This window comes from Wyeomyia smithii, chromosome 2 (assembly GCF_029784165.1).
Source record: "Wyeomyia smithii strain HCP4-BCI-WySm-NY-G18 chromosome 2, ASM2978416v1, whole genome shotgun sequence".
NCBI classification, from domain to species: domain Eukaryota; kingdom Metazoa; phylum Arthropoda; class Insecta; order Diptera; family Culicidae; genus Wyeomyia; species Wyeomyia smithii.
The window spans coordinates 98,795,891-98,809,621 of NC_073695.1; the positions used below are offsets into that span (position 1 = coordinate 98,795,891).

At 40.3% G+C, this 13,731-nt stretch overlaps 1 protein-coding gene across 1 annotated transcript; it reads right to left on the reverse strand.

Annotated features, from left to right (window-relative positions):
- Positions 1-1,269: 1,269 nt before the first annotated feature.
- On the reverse strand, positions 1,270-9,610 carry LOC129724565 (uncharacterized). The gene is made up of 2 exons (XM_055679553.1): positions 9,213-9,610; positions 1,270-3,090 (listed from the first exon to the last, which is right to left on the reverse strand). The coding sequence occupies exons 1-2, from the start codon at positions 9,308-9,310 to the stop codon at positions 1,332-1,334; spliced, it is 1,857 nt and encodes a 618-aa protein (XP_055535528.1). The 5' UTR covers positions 9,311-9,610; the 3' UTR covers positions 1,270-1,331.
- Between the last annotated feature and the right edge of the window lie 4,121 nt (positions 9,611-13,731).

Genomic DNA, 13,731 nt, shown 5'->3' on the forward strand with positions numbered 1-13,731 from the left:
AAACATGAGTATATTCTTAGGCTCCCTCCCTTCACCCAACTTGAATCTTTCCTCACGTCAAATTCCAGAAAAAAGGCCACTAGCGAGGCTCGGTAAAAAAGAGCAGTTAAAAATATTTAAATTCGCTAGAGCGCCAATAGCCAGAATTAGTCAATGTTAATTTAAAATCATCAGCAAGTAGTGACACTGTCAATTGTCGCTTTTTATTGACATTTTTTTTTTCTTTTGCGAGCACTTTGTAAATTATATGAAAACTGCTCGAATGCTCTTACTTTGATTTTGACAGCTGAAGTGGGGCGCTGACGGAGACATGACTTTCTAGCTTGGCAAATTTTTTGAAATTAAAACAAAAATAATAAAAATAAAACTGTCTGTCTGTCTGTCTGTCTGTCTGTCTGTCTATCTGTCTGTCTGTCTGTCTGTGTTCCAGAATCGAGGTGGTGTACAGAAGCCAAAAGGGTAGGAAATTCTCATTCCGATAAAACCAATCTGTCTTTTGAGTTTGAACGTATCCAATATCTGACTCGTCATGCATTTTCAGACTGTAAACGGATCGCGATGTCAATCTTTTGATGAAAGGGAATCAATTTAAAATGTTTCAAGTCATTCAGATAAAGAAAATTATAATCGGGACGAAGTTTGCCTGGTCAGCTAGTAATAACAAATAAAATCATTTCAATATTTGTCTGCTACTTTGAATTATATTTCCAATAAGATTTTTTAAAACCTTCATCAACACAGTGGTGTACGATTTTTTAAAGTGAATTTGCAATGCGATGACAATAAAAAACGTAAATTATTGGTAATTTTTGAACAAAATGGTAACAATTTGAATGGGTTGAGCATTCAATATTATTTGTAACTCATCAGAGATTGCGAACCTATAGACAAAAATAAAATTAAAAAATATGCCTGATATTTTTTTGTTAAATGGCTCATGCTACACAAAAGCTAAAAATTATGAAATCTCGTATTGACAATCTTGTACATCAACGCGATATGGAAAGTATTTTTGAAAATGCAGTCAGATTTGTCAGGTCATAAATATATTAGATGAATTAGATGCAAATGCAAGGTTTAGGAAGCAAAAACTATAAAAAATACAAGATCAGGGTTACGTATCATTTTTCCACACTACATATATACGAAAATCCTACGCACGCCCAAGTTTTCATTCGATCTAAAATAATTTTTAAAAAACTATGTAACATCATTTATTGCGACTCTGTTTAATTTCTTAAACATCACATTAAATACTTGAAACCGACTTACTTAAATTTAGTGATACGATCAATAAATACTGATTGCGTAACAACTTTGCAGTCGATGTTCTAAACTGCGTCATTTGCGTTAAAACTAATCACACTTAAATTGGTTGCCTTGAAACCATGATTCAACAGAGGATCCACCGTAGCACTGGTTACGGTCAATAGCTGTTGTGGCGACTGATTAGTCTGCAGGAGCGAACCATACTTCCCTTCGATCGCAAAAGTTGCCGTGGAGGGAATTTCAACCGATTTCACAGTTTCCACGATAACCTTCGGCTGTGCTGGGGGAGTTGAAGTCTTCGGTGGAGCAACCGTTGTGGTGGTGGTGGTGGTGGTGGTGGTGGTGGTGGTTGTTGTACTACTACTATCACTCTCCGGGAAAACCTCCAAATAATTGCGCACAGGTTCTACGGTGGGTTTAACTTTGTAAGCCTCAGGATCAGGCAAAACGGCTCCTCCTTGCAAACTCAACCGGTTGATGTCATAGTCACTCTGTTCCAGTTCAAATTTACGAGTAGCTTCTAGCGGTTCTCTATCAGTTTTCTTGGGGTATAAGTTCAGATGCACCATAAGTTTACCGTGTGTCGTTGCCGGCAGTTGAGTCTTGACTGTTGGCGATCGAAAACGGAGGGTTGTTGAACTGCGGTAATAACCTTCATCCTGTGAGGGTGATTGATTGGACATGGTGTGCTTAACTTGGGCGAAGTGTTGGTTGTTAAAGAAGGGCGGAAAAGTCATGGTCGAGTAATTTGGAATGGGTCTTCTTTTTACTGTTGGACGACGAAAACTGATGCCACCGTCTGTCATTGGTTCAATATCCAGCATGACTGTAAACGGCATTCCTTTTGGGATTCTTTCCGATGTGCCGTAACTTTTCACTGGTGCAAATCGAAACTGATTGGTAGCGAGAAGATTGACATCGCTGGGACTTGCTGGCCGAAAATTATAAAATAGGTCGGGCATATAAACGTTGGAAACACCCAGCTGGGAATTGATAGTTTGTGGCTTCGCAACGTGAAGTTCGTGCTGTTTTGACGAGTCACCGAATATCGTTGTTATGTCCCCATTTTTTCTAGGATGACGGTAAATCCCGGAAAACTTTACACGGTGGTTTTGATACATTGGGTTACTGAATTCGGAAGGATGCTGTTGATACAAGGGCAAGTATTTGTGATTTTGATGCTTTGATGAGGTTAGTTGGCTTAGAACATCTTGAATATTGTTTACGGCACGGCTCTCGTGACTTTGCTTGTTGAATGTTTCTTCTGATTCATAAGTTTTATTTGGTTTAGGAAACCCTAACGGGTTGGGTACTCCAGGAACTACCAATGGTACTTCAAATGGACGCGGTTGAACTGTCAGTGAAGGTGGAGGATTATCTGCTAGTGAGAATTCTTCCGAAAACCTTCGTATACTACCTAACCTTGGTGGCTTCAGGTAAGCACTTGGGAATAACACAAGATTGTCTGTGGATTCATATACAGGGCTTTCTGGACCTACTCGACGAAATCGACGTTGTCGGCGTGCTTCAGCCATTTGTTGTAACTGTAAGCCGGTTGAAGGTTGCGAATCGCTCCCAAGAATTACGAAACCACTGCTCGAGGAAAAGGGTGTCGTCAGCACAGTATGACCCATACTGGATTCGATGCTGGTTTCGTTGGAGAAGCTTTCCGCAATCAGGTCGCGTCGAGATGATTCCACTTTGTTCACTATGACGAAGAGGATTAAAAATACAACAAATGCCAACGCAAGTATCCCGTAGAGAGACACTTTGCGGTGCTGGAGAGATTGCTTTCGTGGTGATTCCTTTGGTGCCTCATATCTGTAAAAGTAGAAAAATCTATGTCAAACATTGGGCTTGTTTATCAAATAATTTCATTCAAGTCGTGTGTGCAAATAAAAATTTTAAACGGGTTTTGTTCGGTTTACTTTAGTGACCTGTACATCAGAGCCTGTGCGTTCTCAAGGGACTCATTTTCCCAGTCTGCAAGAAGATCAACTGACTTGATTGTAGCAATTTTAGATATTCTATCACGCATTTCTACATAAAAATATCTCTCCCGCATTTTGTGTCACAAATTGTTTTCGCTGCAGAAAGCTTTGATTGGAGAATACTAAAGCGGTTTTCGTGAAGAGCGATCTATTTACGCCTACGCTGTAAGCGTTATCCCACGGATTGGTATTGGCACTCGCGCATAGCCTATCGAAGCAGGCCCTCTTGCTTGCCTCTATCGCACTCTTTAGCATCGTTCTTGCAGAACCGAATGTTGCCCGGCGCGCTGTCCTCTGTTTCGCGCACACTGCATCCTCCGTCTTGTAAGGAGGCAGGCACTGTAAGGTCGGCTATCGCATCAGTCCACCAGCAAACCGGTGCCTTCTCATTCCTAGGTTGGCCAGTTCTAGGCATGGTGGCGTCGCACGCTCGCGATAGTATGGCAACTAGTTGGTCAGCAGTCGGGCGGAGCCAACTGCCCCCCTTCGCGCTCTCGTCTCATTGCCTCTTCGAATACCTCGGCATCGAATTGCGATGTATTCCACCCGCGGACGGTCGGAGTGTTGCGGACGTGTCGCTTGCCGCTTCTCGTTGTTGTCTACACTATAGCAAACCGACTTATGGTCGCTATTAGTGTAGCCATCGTCTACCCTGCCGTTCTTGATCAGTCCTGGGTTGGAGAACGTTATGTCGTTGATCGACTCCGCACCATTTCTGCTGTGTGTACAATTGCTCCCAACGTTATCCAGTTTTAGGATGAGCTTTGCCAAAGCCTCCAACAAGATCTGACCTCTCTGGTTCGTGAAGCGACTTCCTCCCTCAACAGCCCAAGCGTTGAAGTCGCCCACCACTATCTACGGCGTTAGGCCTGATAGCTCCGTGGATAACAGGTCGACCATCTGAGTGAACCTTTCAGTAGACCAACGTGGCGGAGCAGGTTGAAACAACCTTCTGAACCGGGAACTTGCTCGTTCCACATGGCCGCCACACTAGACCTATCCGCAACCCAGTTACTATTTCCGGGAGAGATGCGGTAGGGGACCGATACAATGGCGATGTCCGACAACGACTCAGTGGCTGCTTGGTGTATCAGCTGCTGGGCCGCGAAGCAATAGTTCAGGTTCAGTTACGTCACCCTTACGTCCGTGATTTCGCAGCCGGCCTACCGGCTGAGCACCTGGGGCCTATAAAAAAGTAGTTGGCGTCCCGTTTTCCGGAACATATCATACACTTGGGAGACTCCCCGCAGTCCTTCGCTATCGGGACCCTCACAGGTCCAGAACTTATGTGCTTCCTCGAAGTACCAGAAGCAAATGACTGGTTGCTGTAGTATGCTCGGGACATACATAGGGATACCATTCGTCCTGATTTAGCAGGACATGTCCTGATTTTGAAGTCCTATTTGGGCGTCCTGATTAATTTTTTATATTTTAGCATTTGTCCTGATTTTCTTGAGATATTTAACTTTCTGGTGTGGCAAGGAGCAGAATTTTTCAAAATTGCTCAATAAGTGTTTTCGATTCCAGGTCACAACGCTCACTGCGATCGAAATTTTTCATTGGTTGAATCTCACTAGAGTAATAAGACGAATCTCTCACGCGTTGACCGTTACAATTAAGCATCTGGCATTTGTTAAGTTTAAGTTGAAACATTTTAGGTGTGTTGAATTTTTAAAGTATCTACTAATGCGTAATAATTCAAAGTGGTTTGATGAAAGTGAATCGTCAGAGATACAGTCAGATTTTTTACTAGGTATTTTTTTACACGGATTTTCGGATTAACGGTTTTTTTCACGCGGATTTTTTATTCGAAGGATATTCAAGTGCAGTTTATCAACAACAAAAAAATATGTTTGATTTTGGGATATACCAATTATTACTGGAGTAATGGCCGTTTCCCCGAAACGCTATTTTTTTGCAGAGGCTTGCTGTGATCCTGATAGAGACTCAGCGGGTCAACCGAAATCAAAAAACTCATATTATTTCATTAGTTTAGAAGTGTGCCGGGTCCTGGAACGATCGCTTTTATGAGTATTTTGTTTTCAGTGCAAACGGGAACGTTTTTCCCAAAAAATGCACGTTTTGAGCGCCAAAAATTGCATTAATTTTTTTTTACGGCAAAATGTAGCTGTGTGTTTCAAAAAGCGATCGTTCAAGGACCTGCGAATTTATTAACGAAAATTAAAAAAAAAAAGATGAAGGAAATCGGTTCAGTAGTTTTCCCGCAATCAGGATCACGGCAAAGTCATTTTTCGGAAAATACTATTCCGAGATAATCGCGTGTAAAGTTTCAAGTTTAGCTTAGGCGGCCGTGGCGAGGCGCGCTGCAAATCGCTCAAACTTTCTTCCTATTGCTCAGATCTTTATGAAAATTTGTGAAAATGTTCTCAAAATGTTGTATTTGAAGATACTGCAATAAAATGTTTCTCGGTTTTTTGAAAACTAAAAAGGTATATAACCCCTTAAGCTGGAGAGTCACCTTTGAGGTGAGTGCCCGAACTAGCACATCTTTCCCCAGGACCGTCTCGGCTATCGTCTTGTAGGTAATCCCTTATTTTTGGCGTCCTTCCGGAGCTCAAGTATCGTCTCACCACACAGTGGGACCAAACTGAAAAAGGCGGACAAAAGACTTTTTCGACGTTTTAGCATATAGGTGTCTTCAGAGAAGTTTTCTAATATGCAATTGTAAATATTTTAAGATATTCATTGAAAATGTTATTGAGGGGGTATTCAGTCAAAATAAAAGTAACAACATCTAGTTGCGCAGCGGGGGCCTAGTGTGGTTGGTAACGTCTCCGCCAACCACGCTCGACGCCTGGGTTCGAATCCCACCGCCGACATAGGTGTCGATGGTTGTGAGGTGGCGTGATCCACTCACAACCAACCCAACTGGTCTAGATTCAATCCTAGCCGACACCGGGAGATTTTCTGAGGCGAAAAATCTCTGGGATCACGCCTTCCATCGCATGAGGAAGTAGAGCCGTTGGCGCCGGTCCGTTAATAAACGGGCCGTGAGTTAGGGTCCTGGGTGTGGAGTCGCCTCCCTGGGCGTCGGTGATTGGCCACAACAGTGGCGGAACCAGACCGACGGAAAATAAGCGAGAATAAAAAAAAAAACATCTAGTTGCAAGATATCAAATTTAGGTCTTCGGCAAAATTGTAGAACTATAAAATTCATGGATTTTTTTCGAAGACACTAAGTGTCGATATCGTGAAACCATTGAACTACAGTTAAATTTCTGTCAACACCCCCTTAAAATCAATTTATTGAGTTTCTTGAGTTTGAATCGCATTTAATCGAGTTGACATATTTTACAAAGTTGTTGATATCATCAAGATACACAACTTTTCTTAAGATTTCAATATTGTATATAGAATGGTTTGCTCAGAACATTAGTTTTGGTCCTAAATTTTACTCATTTTTCAATTAATATATCTCAATGAGTGACACTTTGTGGCAGCCAAAATCAGCATCATTTAATCAGTCATTGTATACACTGGAAGTTACACATCCACAAAGTTTCATGGAATTCTGGGTGATTGCTGCCAACATCTGGTGGAATTAGTGTGAAATCCGTATACGAGGTCATCAGAAATTTGATTGGTATGATCGAAAAGATTGCTGGAAAAACGTCGCACCTTCTTGACGCTTCCCACCCTCTACGGTACTCCGGGGACTACCTCATTCGCTTAGCGACCTGCCCCGTAGAGCAGACCGCCGCAAACGAGAGGGAGTCTGTATGTAGAGGTACAGATGTAGTTGCCCTCCTGGTCCTGGGACTTTCTCGGCCGCCTCCACTCGAGTTACGAGTTCCTTGTGTTCTTTCCTGGTTTCATCAATGCTAATCCGCAGTAGGAGGAGGGTCTGCTTCAAGTCACTAGCGATTTTCCGCCTATTCGCCAAGAAATCGATTGGGGTATCGAGTTGTTCGGACAGCGCCGCCACTCTCGATCACATGCCATACACTTTTCGATGGCCTTGACTAGCAAGGGACCGTTTTTCCACCTCCGGACTACGCCGCATCCGTCTCCACTTTCTTCCGCGGAGACCGCTGGATGCCACCTCGCGCGAAGAGCTTTGGTAGTCCTTCTGCACCCGTCACTGGTTTTTTACTTATTTTTTTTTATTACCTAATTTTTTTTATTAATAGGTTCCCTTTCCAACCGCTGTCCTTGTCCATGATGGAGTAGTCGCCTATATGGTCCCATGGTGGTCTATACCGCAGCAGTGAGGTCATAGCTAAGGTAGGCAGCCATAGCGCCTTATGAGCAACTATGATTCCCCCGACCGGTGCAAGTCAGGAACAACCATCTGATCCTACTCCTGCCTGGTTTCCACCAGGCAATGGACTCGGAACGTACTGATAGGCCTGCTAGGTTTTATGGGACGGAGACTCCTGCACCGGGTACTACTCCGCCGTTTCAAGCCGTTGTCACACGATTTCACTAAGGGCGCTCGATGCAGGTGCCAGCCCAATGACGTGGTACCTTTACGAAATTCAACTCATATTTATTCATTATGCTACCAGTTGCCATAATCGGCCTTAATGGCATCAGTCCCAGTTAGTGCATTTGGGTGATGAGAGCGGCCCTATTCGCTCCGTCAGAGTTGCTTCCGAGTACATGTGGCTTTTGCGAAAAGTCGAATGTCCCATGTTCGACTTCACCACCCCTAGGCAACCTTCCGCTGCTGGTCCGGTACTGTTAGGTACTGTCAGTGGTCACGCCACACTTCGGCCCGCGGTGGCATGCAGCTCTGCCAGATATTTCTTTGTCTGGAATTTTGAAAAGGGTTAGTCAACTAGGAAATTTTTCTACGGCGTTTCTGTTCCGTGATGCAATATGAAGACTTAAATATTGACCAGTACGTTATAATTGGCCTCCCCTCGATTAAAGCCACTTAAATCGGCCGAAACTTCGAGCAATTTGAACATATTGCCGTAAAATAATTTTATTATAAGACTGAGAAAGTCAAAGTAAACCCATTTGGTGAACGTTGTGCACTTTTGATGCAACCCTGAAAATACTTATTTTCTATGTCCTTCAAAGCTGAAGATCTCCTAGTGTGACCAGCTTCCGCCAGTCCCGGAAAAAGTTCCAAAATCGTGAAGGTCGTAAAATATCCCAAAAGAGATAGAAGCCTAAAAGTACAGGAGGTTATCCAAAACAAACTTCTGGACTGGGTAATTTAAAGTCTTGTCAGAAGTAGCAAGACACTCTGGAACATCAATCTTTTTTTCTCCTGTATGGACTTCCTCACTGCGACCAGAATCGTTGATCTATTGTGAGAAATGCCCGGGTGTCTGCTGTATCCCACACTTCTATTATTAGCTATACCGCTATTGAGAAGTGGCATGCTTATTATTATTTTTTATCAGTGCTTGTGTGTAATGTACTACCCTTCCTTTTACACGCTTACTTTTCTACTATACCAAGCCTTCTTCCATCTGCCAAATATCGCCAATTATAATTCCCTGGAGAAGTCTCGTTGTGCGTCCTTCTGGCCAGTTTTATTGATAAGAGGGACTTATTTTTGTTAAGAGGAAGTCACGCAAATGTATTGTAGATTTCAGCGTAAAGGAAGGGTAACTGGTGGGGAGCCTGAGAATAAACCCATGCTTGAAAGTCCTTTTTGATATCGAATGACCTGATTCTACTAAGATTCGAACCCACGACCACCCGCTTGACAAAGCGGACTCTGTAACCTTGCGGTTACGCAGCTCTCCAAGCACTCCTGTCTTTTTTTCTTTGCCGAAATCAAACAAATTATGGATTTATATTTTTTTAATTGACATCCAACTATAGTCGACCGAAAAACACTTCCGGAAAAAATGATTCTACTCTATAAGCATTCGACCCTAAATATCGATAAACAAAACTTTTCCAACAAAATTGTTTTCACTCAAACCACTTCTTTTCGTTCACTGTTCTATGAAATCAAATCTCACTCACTTGTACAATCCGAACTGTGACAGCCAGTTGTTGCTGTAAGCCTTCACAAATCCACCCCCGCTATTCATATTCATCTTAATCCCAAAACATCTGTTCATATGCCCAAAAATGATAACATTTTACACAACAATCTATTGGTTGGTTTCTTCTCAAACAGCCAGCCAAAGTTTCGCACAAAATATCCTGCTTCCGAACTGTATCATCGCGTTCTCCACAATCAACTGAAACAATTCCAACCATTGAGGACACTTCACGCCTTCTGAAGTCTGCCATCAACCAACGACTGTGAAGACAAATGCTCCACAGAAAGGTAAAAATCGATGACGATTTCCATTTCCATGGTGGCTTCCATCGTTAGTTGAGCCGCTGCTCCACCCTGTGCGATACTGGCATTATCTTTGGCAAATTTTTATGACACTTGTTTCAAGTGTTGATCTATTCAGCAGCATGCAAAGCAAGTTAGTCATTTAAAAATTTCACTAGCGTAGATAATCTCTCATTCTGCTCCGAATGGATGACTGAATCTGAAGTTTTTGGTATCACTATTAAAATCCCTAGTAGTGCTATCAAAAAAAAATTATCAATAGATTGTTGAAGAAGTAATTTTTTTAAGTTTTAGAAGGTTTTCCGTTTGTTATCATTTGAACAAAAAACACTGATGTTCTGATTTAAAACATACAAATTTTGATCGGAATTTTAACACTCAATCCTTTCAATTGTCCCCGCAAACAGTGGCGATAAAAGATGCACTAGAAGCAGCACATGTTTACTTGAAGTTTTATGCTGAAGGTGCTACCAAGCGCGTAATTAACCACCGCCAAAGCAGCAAACCTGAACGATGGCACGGATGTTTGCACATGTGCGTTCAACACAGTTAACCGCGGTCTTAATTTGTTGTCAACCAAGCGAAAAAGCTAAATTTTAACGACCCCTCAAAAGCGAGGCCGGTTTAGTTTTTCGGATGTCTCCCTGCTGTTTCGATTTCATTCGGAAGTTAACTCAAAAGCAAGTGTTTATAAGTCTATTTGAGGTTCGATTCGAGGAAACGAACGATTTGCAACTAGAGCGTGCGCGATACTTGCTATGAATGTCAATTGAGCCGTTCGATTGATCGGAGACGTATTGAATGTTCGCAGAATATCTTAACGGTTTTATAGGATTGTATTGTGTAATCTTCAACTTGTTTGTCTTCAGAGAGATGCATTATGACAGAATTGAACTTGTGTAAATAATATTTTACGCGGCAGCCAGGCTCTTCTGGGCGTGATAATTTGAATTCAAAATGATTTGTGTACATAGCTGAGCAATATATCTTTCTTTTATCGGAAATTGAACATAGCGCCGCATTTATTATCCTCAGTTGCAATGCTATATGCATGCAAATTATTACTAATCGAAACATTGGCTGCTCAGTACAGATTGGCATGTTTTCTTGTACAACAGTTAACCGGCAAACATTAAAGAGAGAACAGTGGCACACGTGAAGGCAGTTGGTTAACTCGTAAAGACCCGAGACGAAGCTTATTTTTTGAAAATGATCGTACTCGGCACTGGCGCGGTCGATTTGGGAAAACTTGGAATATTATTCAAGGGTAATAGTTGCTTTATGTTTTGGTATAGGTACCACCCCTCCGGACCCCTCCCCATTCCCGTGAGATGCAAATATGTCTGTGTTTTTCGCTACTTTTTTCAAACAGATTGAGCAAATGAAGAGAATTTTCATAGGTATTAATTGTTTCATTTATCAAATCATGTCAGGTAGATGAAATATGACAAATAAGAATGAATTTGGAAGTTTTCAGAATATTTCAGTACAAAATCACAAAACTACGTATTTTTAAAAAATTTCAAAAAACATTGTCCTCCTTCAAGTTTTTAGTTCTACATTTTTAGAATATGGTTTCTTGAATTCCTACACGATGAAATATTTATTCTAGCATGCACATATTTCGAGAAAAATGGGTTTGAATTTAATAAAGTACGAGTTTTTATGAAAAGTTGATTTTCTCAAAATCTTTGCATACTAGAATAAATATTTCATCACGTATGGATTCAGGAAACCATATTATAAAAATGTAGAAAAAAAAACTGGAAGGACGACAATGTTTTTTGAATTTTTTTAAAAATACGTAGTTTTGTGATTTTGAACTGAAATATTCTGGAAACTTCTCAATTCACTCTTTTTTGTCATATTTCATCTACCTGACATGATTTGATACATGGAACAATTAATACCTATGTAAATTCTCATCATTTGCTCAATCTGTTTGAAAAAGTAGCAAAAAACACAGACATATTTGCATCTCACGGAAATGGGGAGGGGTCCAATGGGTTGGTACCTATACCAAAACTTAATGCAACTATTCCCCTTGAATAATATTCCAAGCTTTCTCAAATCGACCGCGCCAGTGCTGAGAACGATCATTTTCAAAAAATAAGTTCCGTCTCGGGTCTTTACGGGTTAAAAATGGTCTGGGTGTAGCCTAACTAAAGGCGTAATTTCAAAACATGTCTTGTGCTTTTTCCGTTTATAGTTCGGCCTATTAACTGGAAAGCTTGTGTTGTATGACAATTTCCTGCTTTAATCTGTTACATTGATATTAACTGCATATACACTGAAGCCGTATTTTACGCGTCTTTTCTACACAGATTTCGAATACTTTTTTTTAATTTTATGCGTTCGTCTTATGAGCGGCTCACGGATCTCCGCGGAAAAAAGCGACTTTAGTGTTAATTTTGTTTCCTCATTAACATTCAAATAAATTCTTCTAAAACGTAAAATTTGAACCTGAAACTAATGGTTGTTTTTTCTTTGAATTTTACTATTTGAAGAAGGTAGTTTAAACAGAAAAAATCATCTTTTTTATCAAGATATATTGTTTCGTGTTTTACATATTTATTTATTCATAGGAATACAACTTTTTTTTTTGAATTCTAAAAGCGCAAAAGACAAAATTTAATAAAGCTTTCTGTCAGGTTAGTCATTTGCGTAGGAGCTTTATGGACAACTCAACCTAACACCAAACGGTGTTGAAGCCAAAAATGACCGACTTTGAGTCAGCACTCCGAATTTTCAAGGGCACAACACTCGGCAACAGTTAATGCATCACCTGTGTAAACGCTATTTCAGGTTTGCTGCGCTGCCGGTACCCGGATAACTGTCCCATAATGAAAAACAACATGTTGAGAAAACGGCGATTTAATATTATCCGTAAATTTTCTGATTTCCAGCTATTACATCCAAAACCAATGACCAGAACAGTTTCATGACACCACAAGTTTAACGTTGAGAAAAAAAACCTAAATTAATCCACCTAGCGGTCAGACTCAGCCTTTCTCATTCAAACTTATTATTTGTAAAAATAGATTTACATGAATGCTTAAATCCAAAAAGGTATATTCACTCTTTGGGTTCTAAAATATTGATGTTGTAATTGAAGTATAAAATATGAAATTTGACGTAATGTTAGTGTTTCAGAAATAGCGAAATATAAGAAATGACTCTTAATTTCGAACAATTTAATCACGAGCGATACCGGGAATGTTCAAATAGTACGATACCACATTTAAATCATGTTGAGGCCATATATATTGATCAAAGCAGCTATTGTGTTGAATAGTGTTTGAATTTCTTTTCTTTACAAAACTTTTGAACAGTATATCAAATTTTTATGAAGTTTGTTATTTGTAAGTTTGAGAGATGACTCGTTTGTATGACACTAGTTATGTTCAAATAAGTCGTGTAATACTTGAGATAATAGACTTTGGTTGTTTTACAAATTAAAACATAACGGTTGCTTAAGTTTGATAACAATCAAATGAAAAGGGAACGTATGGGGGAGCCAAACTTTGGAACCACGTGTTCAATCATAATTCATCAGTTAACCCTTAACTATCCCGTTCATTCGATATCAATATTGTTCAAATCTGTTGTGTAGTTTCTAAGATAATGAAGTTTAGTGATTCTCACATTTCGATACATTACAGACGACGTTACATTCCGATTACAGCAAAATTCAATAGGGTGTTATGAGGCAGCTAGACCTTTCATTTGATACTGATTCTGTGGAAATCGTGTCAACCATCTCTGAGAAAAGTTAGTGAGCCCAAGTAGTCATCAGAATATGTTTCTTTTCATAGCTGGATTTCACATTTTTAAACATAACAGGAAAAGTAATAATCCGTTCGCAAAAAAAAAATCATTAGAGTCCTATGGGGCAACAAGACTTTACATATGACACTGATTTTATGAAAATCGGTCCAGCCATCTCTGAGAAACATGAGTGAGATTAAACAGTCTCCAGAACACGTTTCTTTCTGTAACTTCTGAACCATATGTTCAATCTTCATAAAATTCAAAAGTTGAGGGTTTTTTGGTAGACCGTTCATTTGAAACCAATTTTGTTCTAATCGGTGAGGCCACATATTTTGATCGTAGCTATAGTTTTAAACAGTCTGCGGGTTTAGTTTCTTTCTATAACTTTCAAACCACACTTTTAAACATTATGAAATTCATTGT

Bases quoted from the DNA above. Each gene is read 5' to 3' on its own strand.
- LOC129724565 (XM_055679553.1), bottom strand. From the start codon at position 9,310: ATGAACAGATGTTTTGGGATTAAGATGAATATGAATAGCGGGGGTGGA. The intron at 3,091-9,212 runs GTGAGTGAGATT...CTACTTTTACAG, and splicing joins TCACAGTTCGGATTGTACAA to ATATGAGGCACCAAAGGAAT.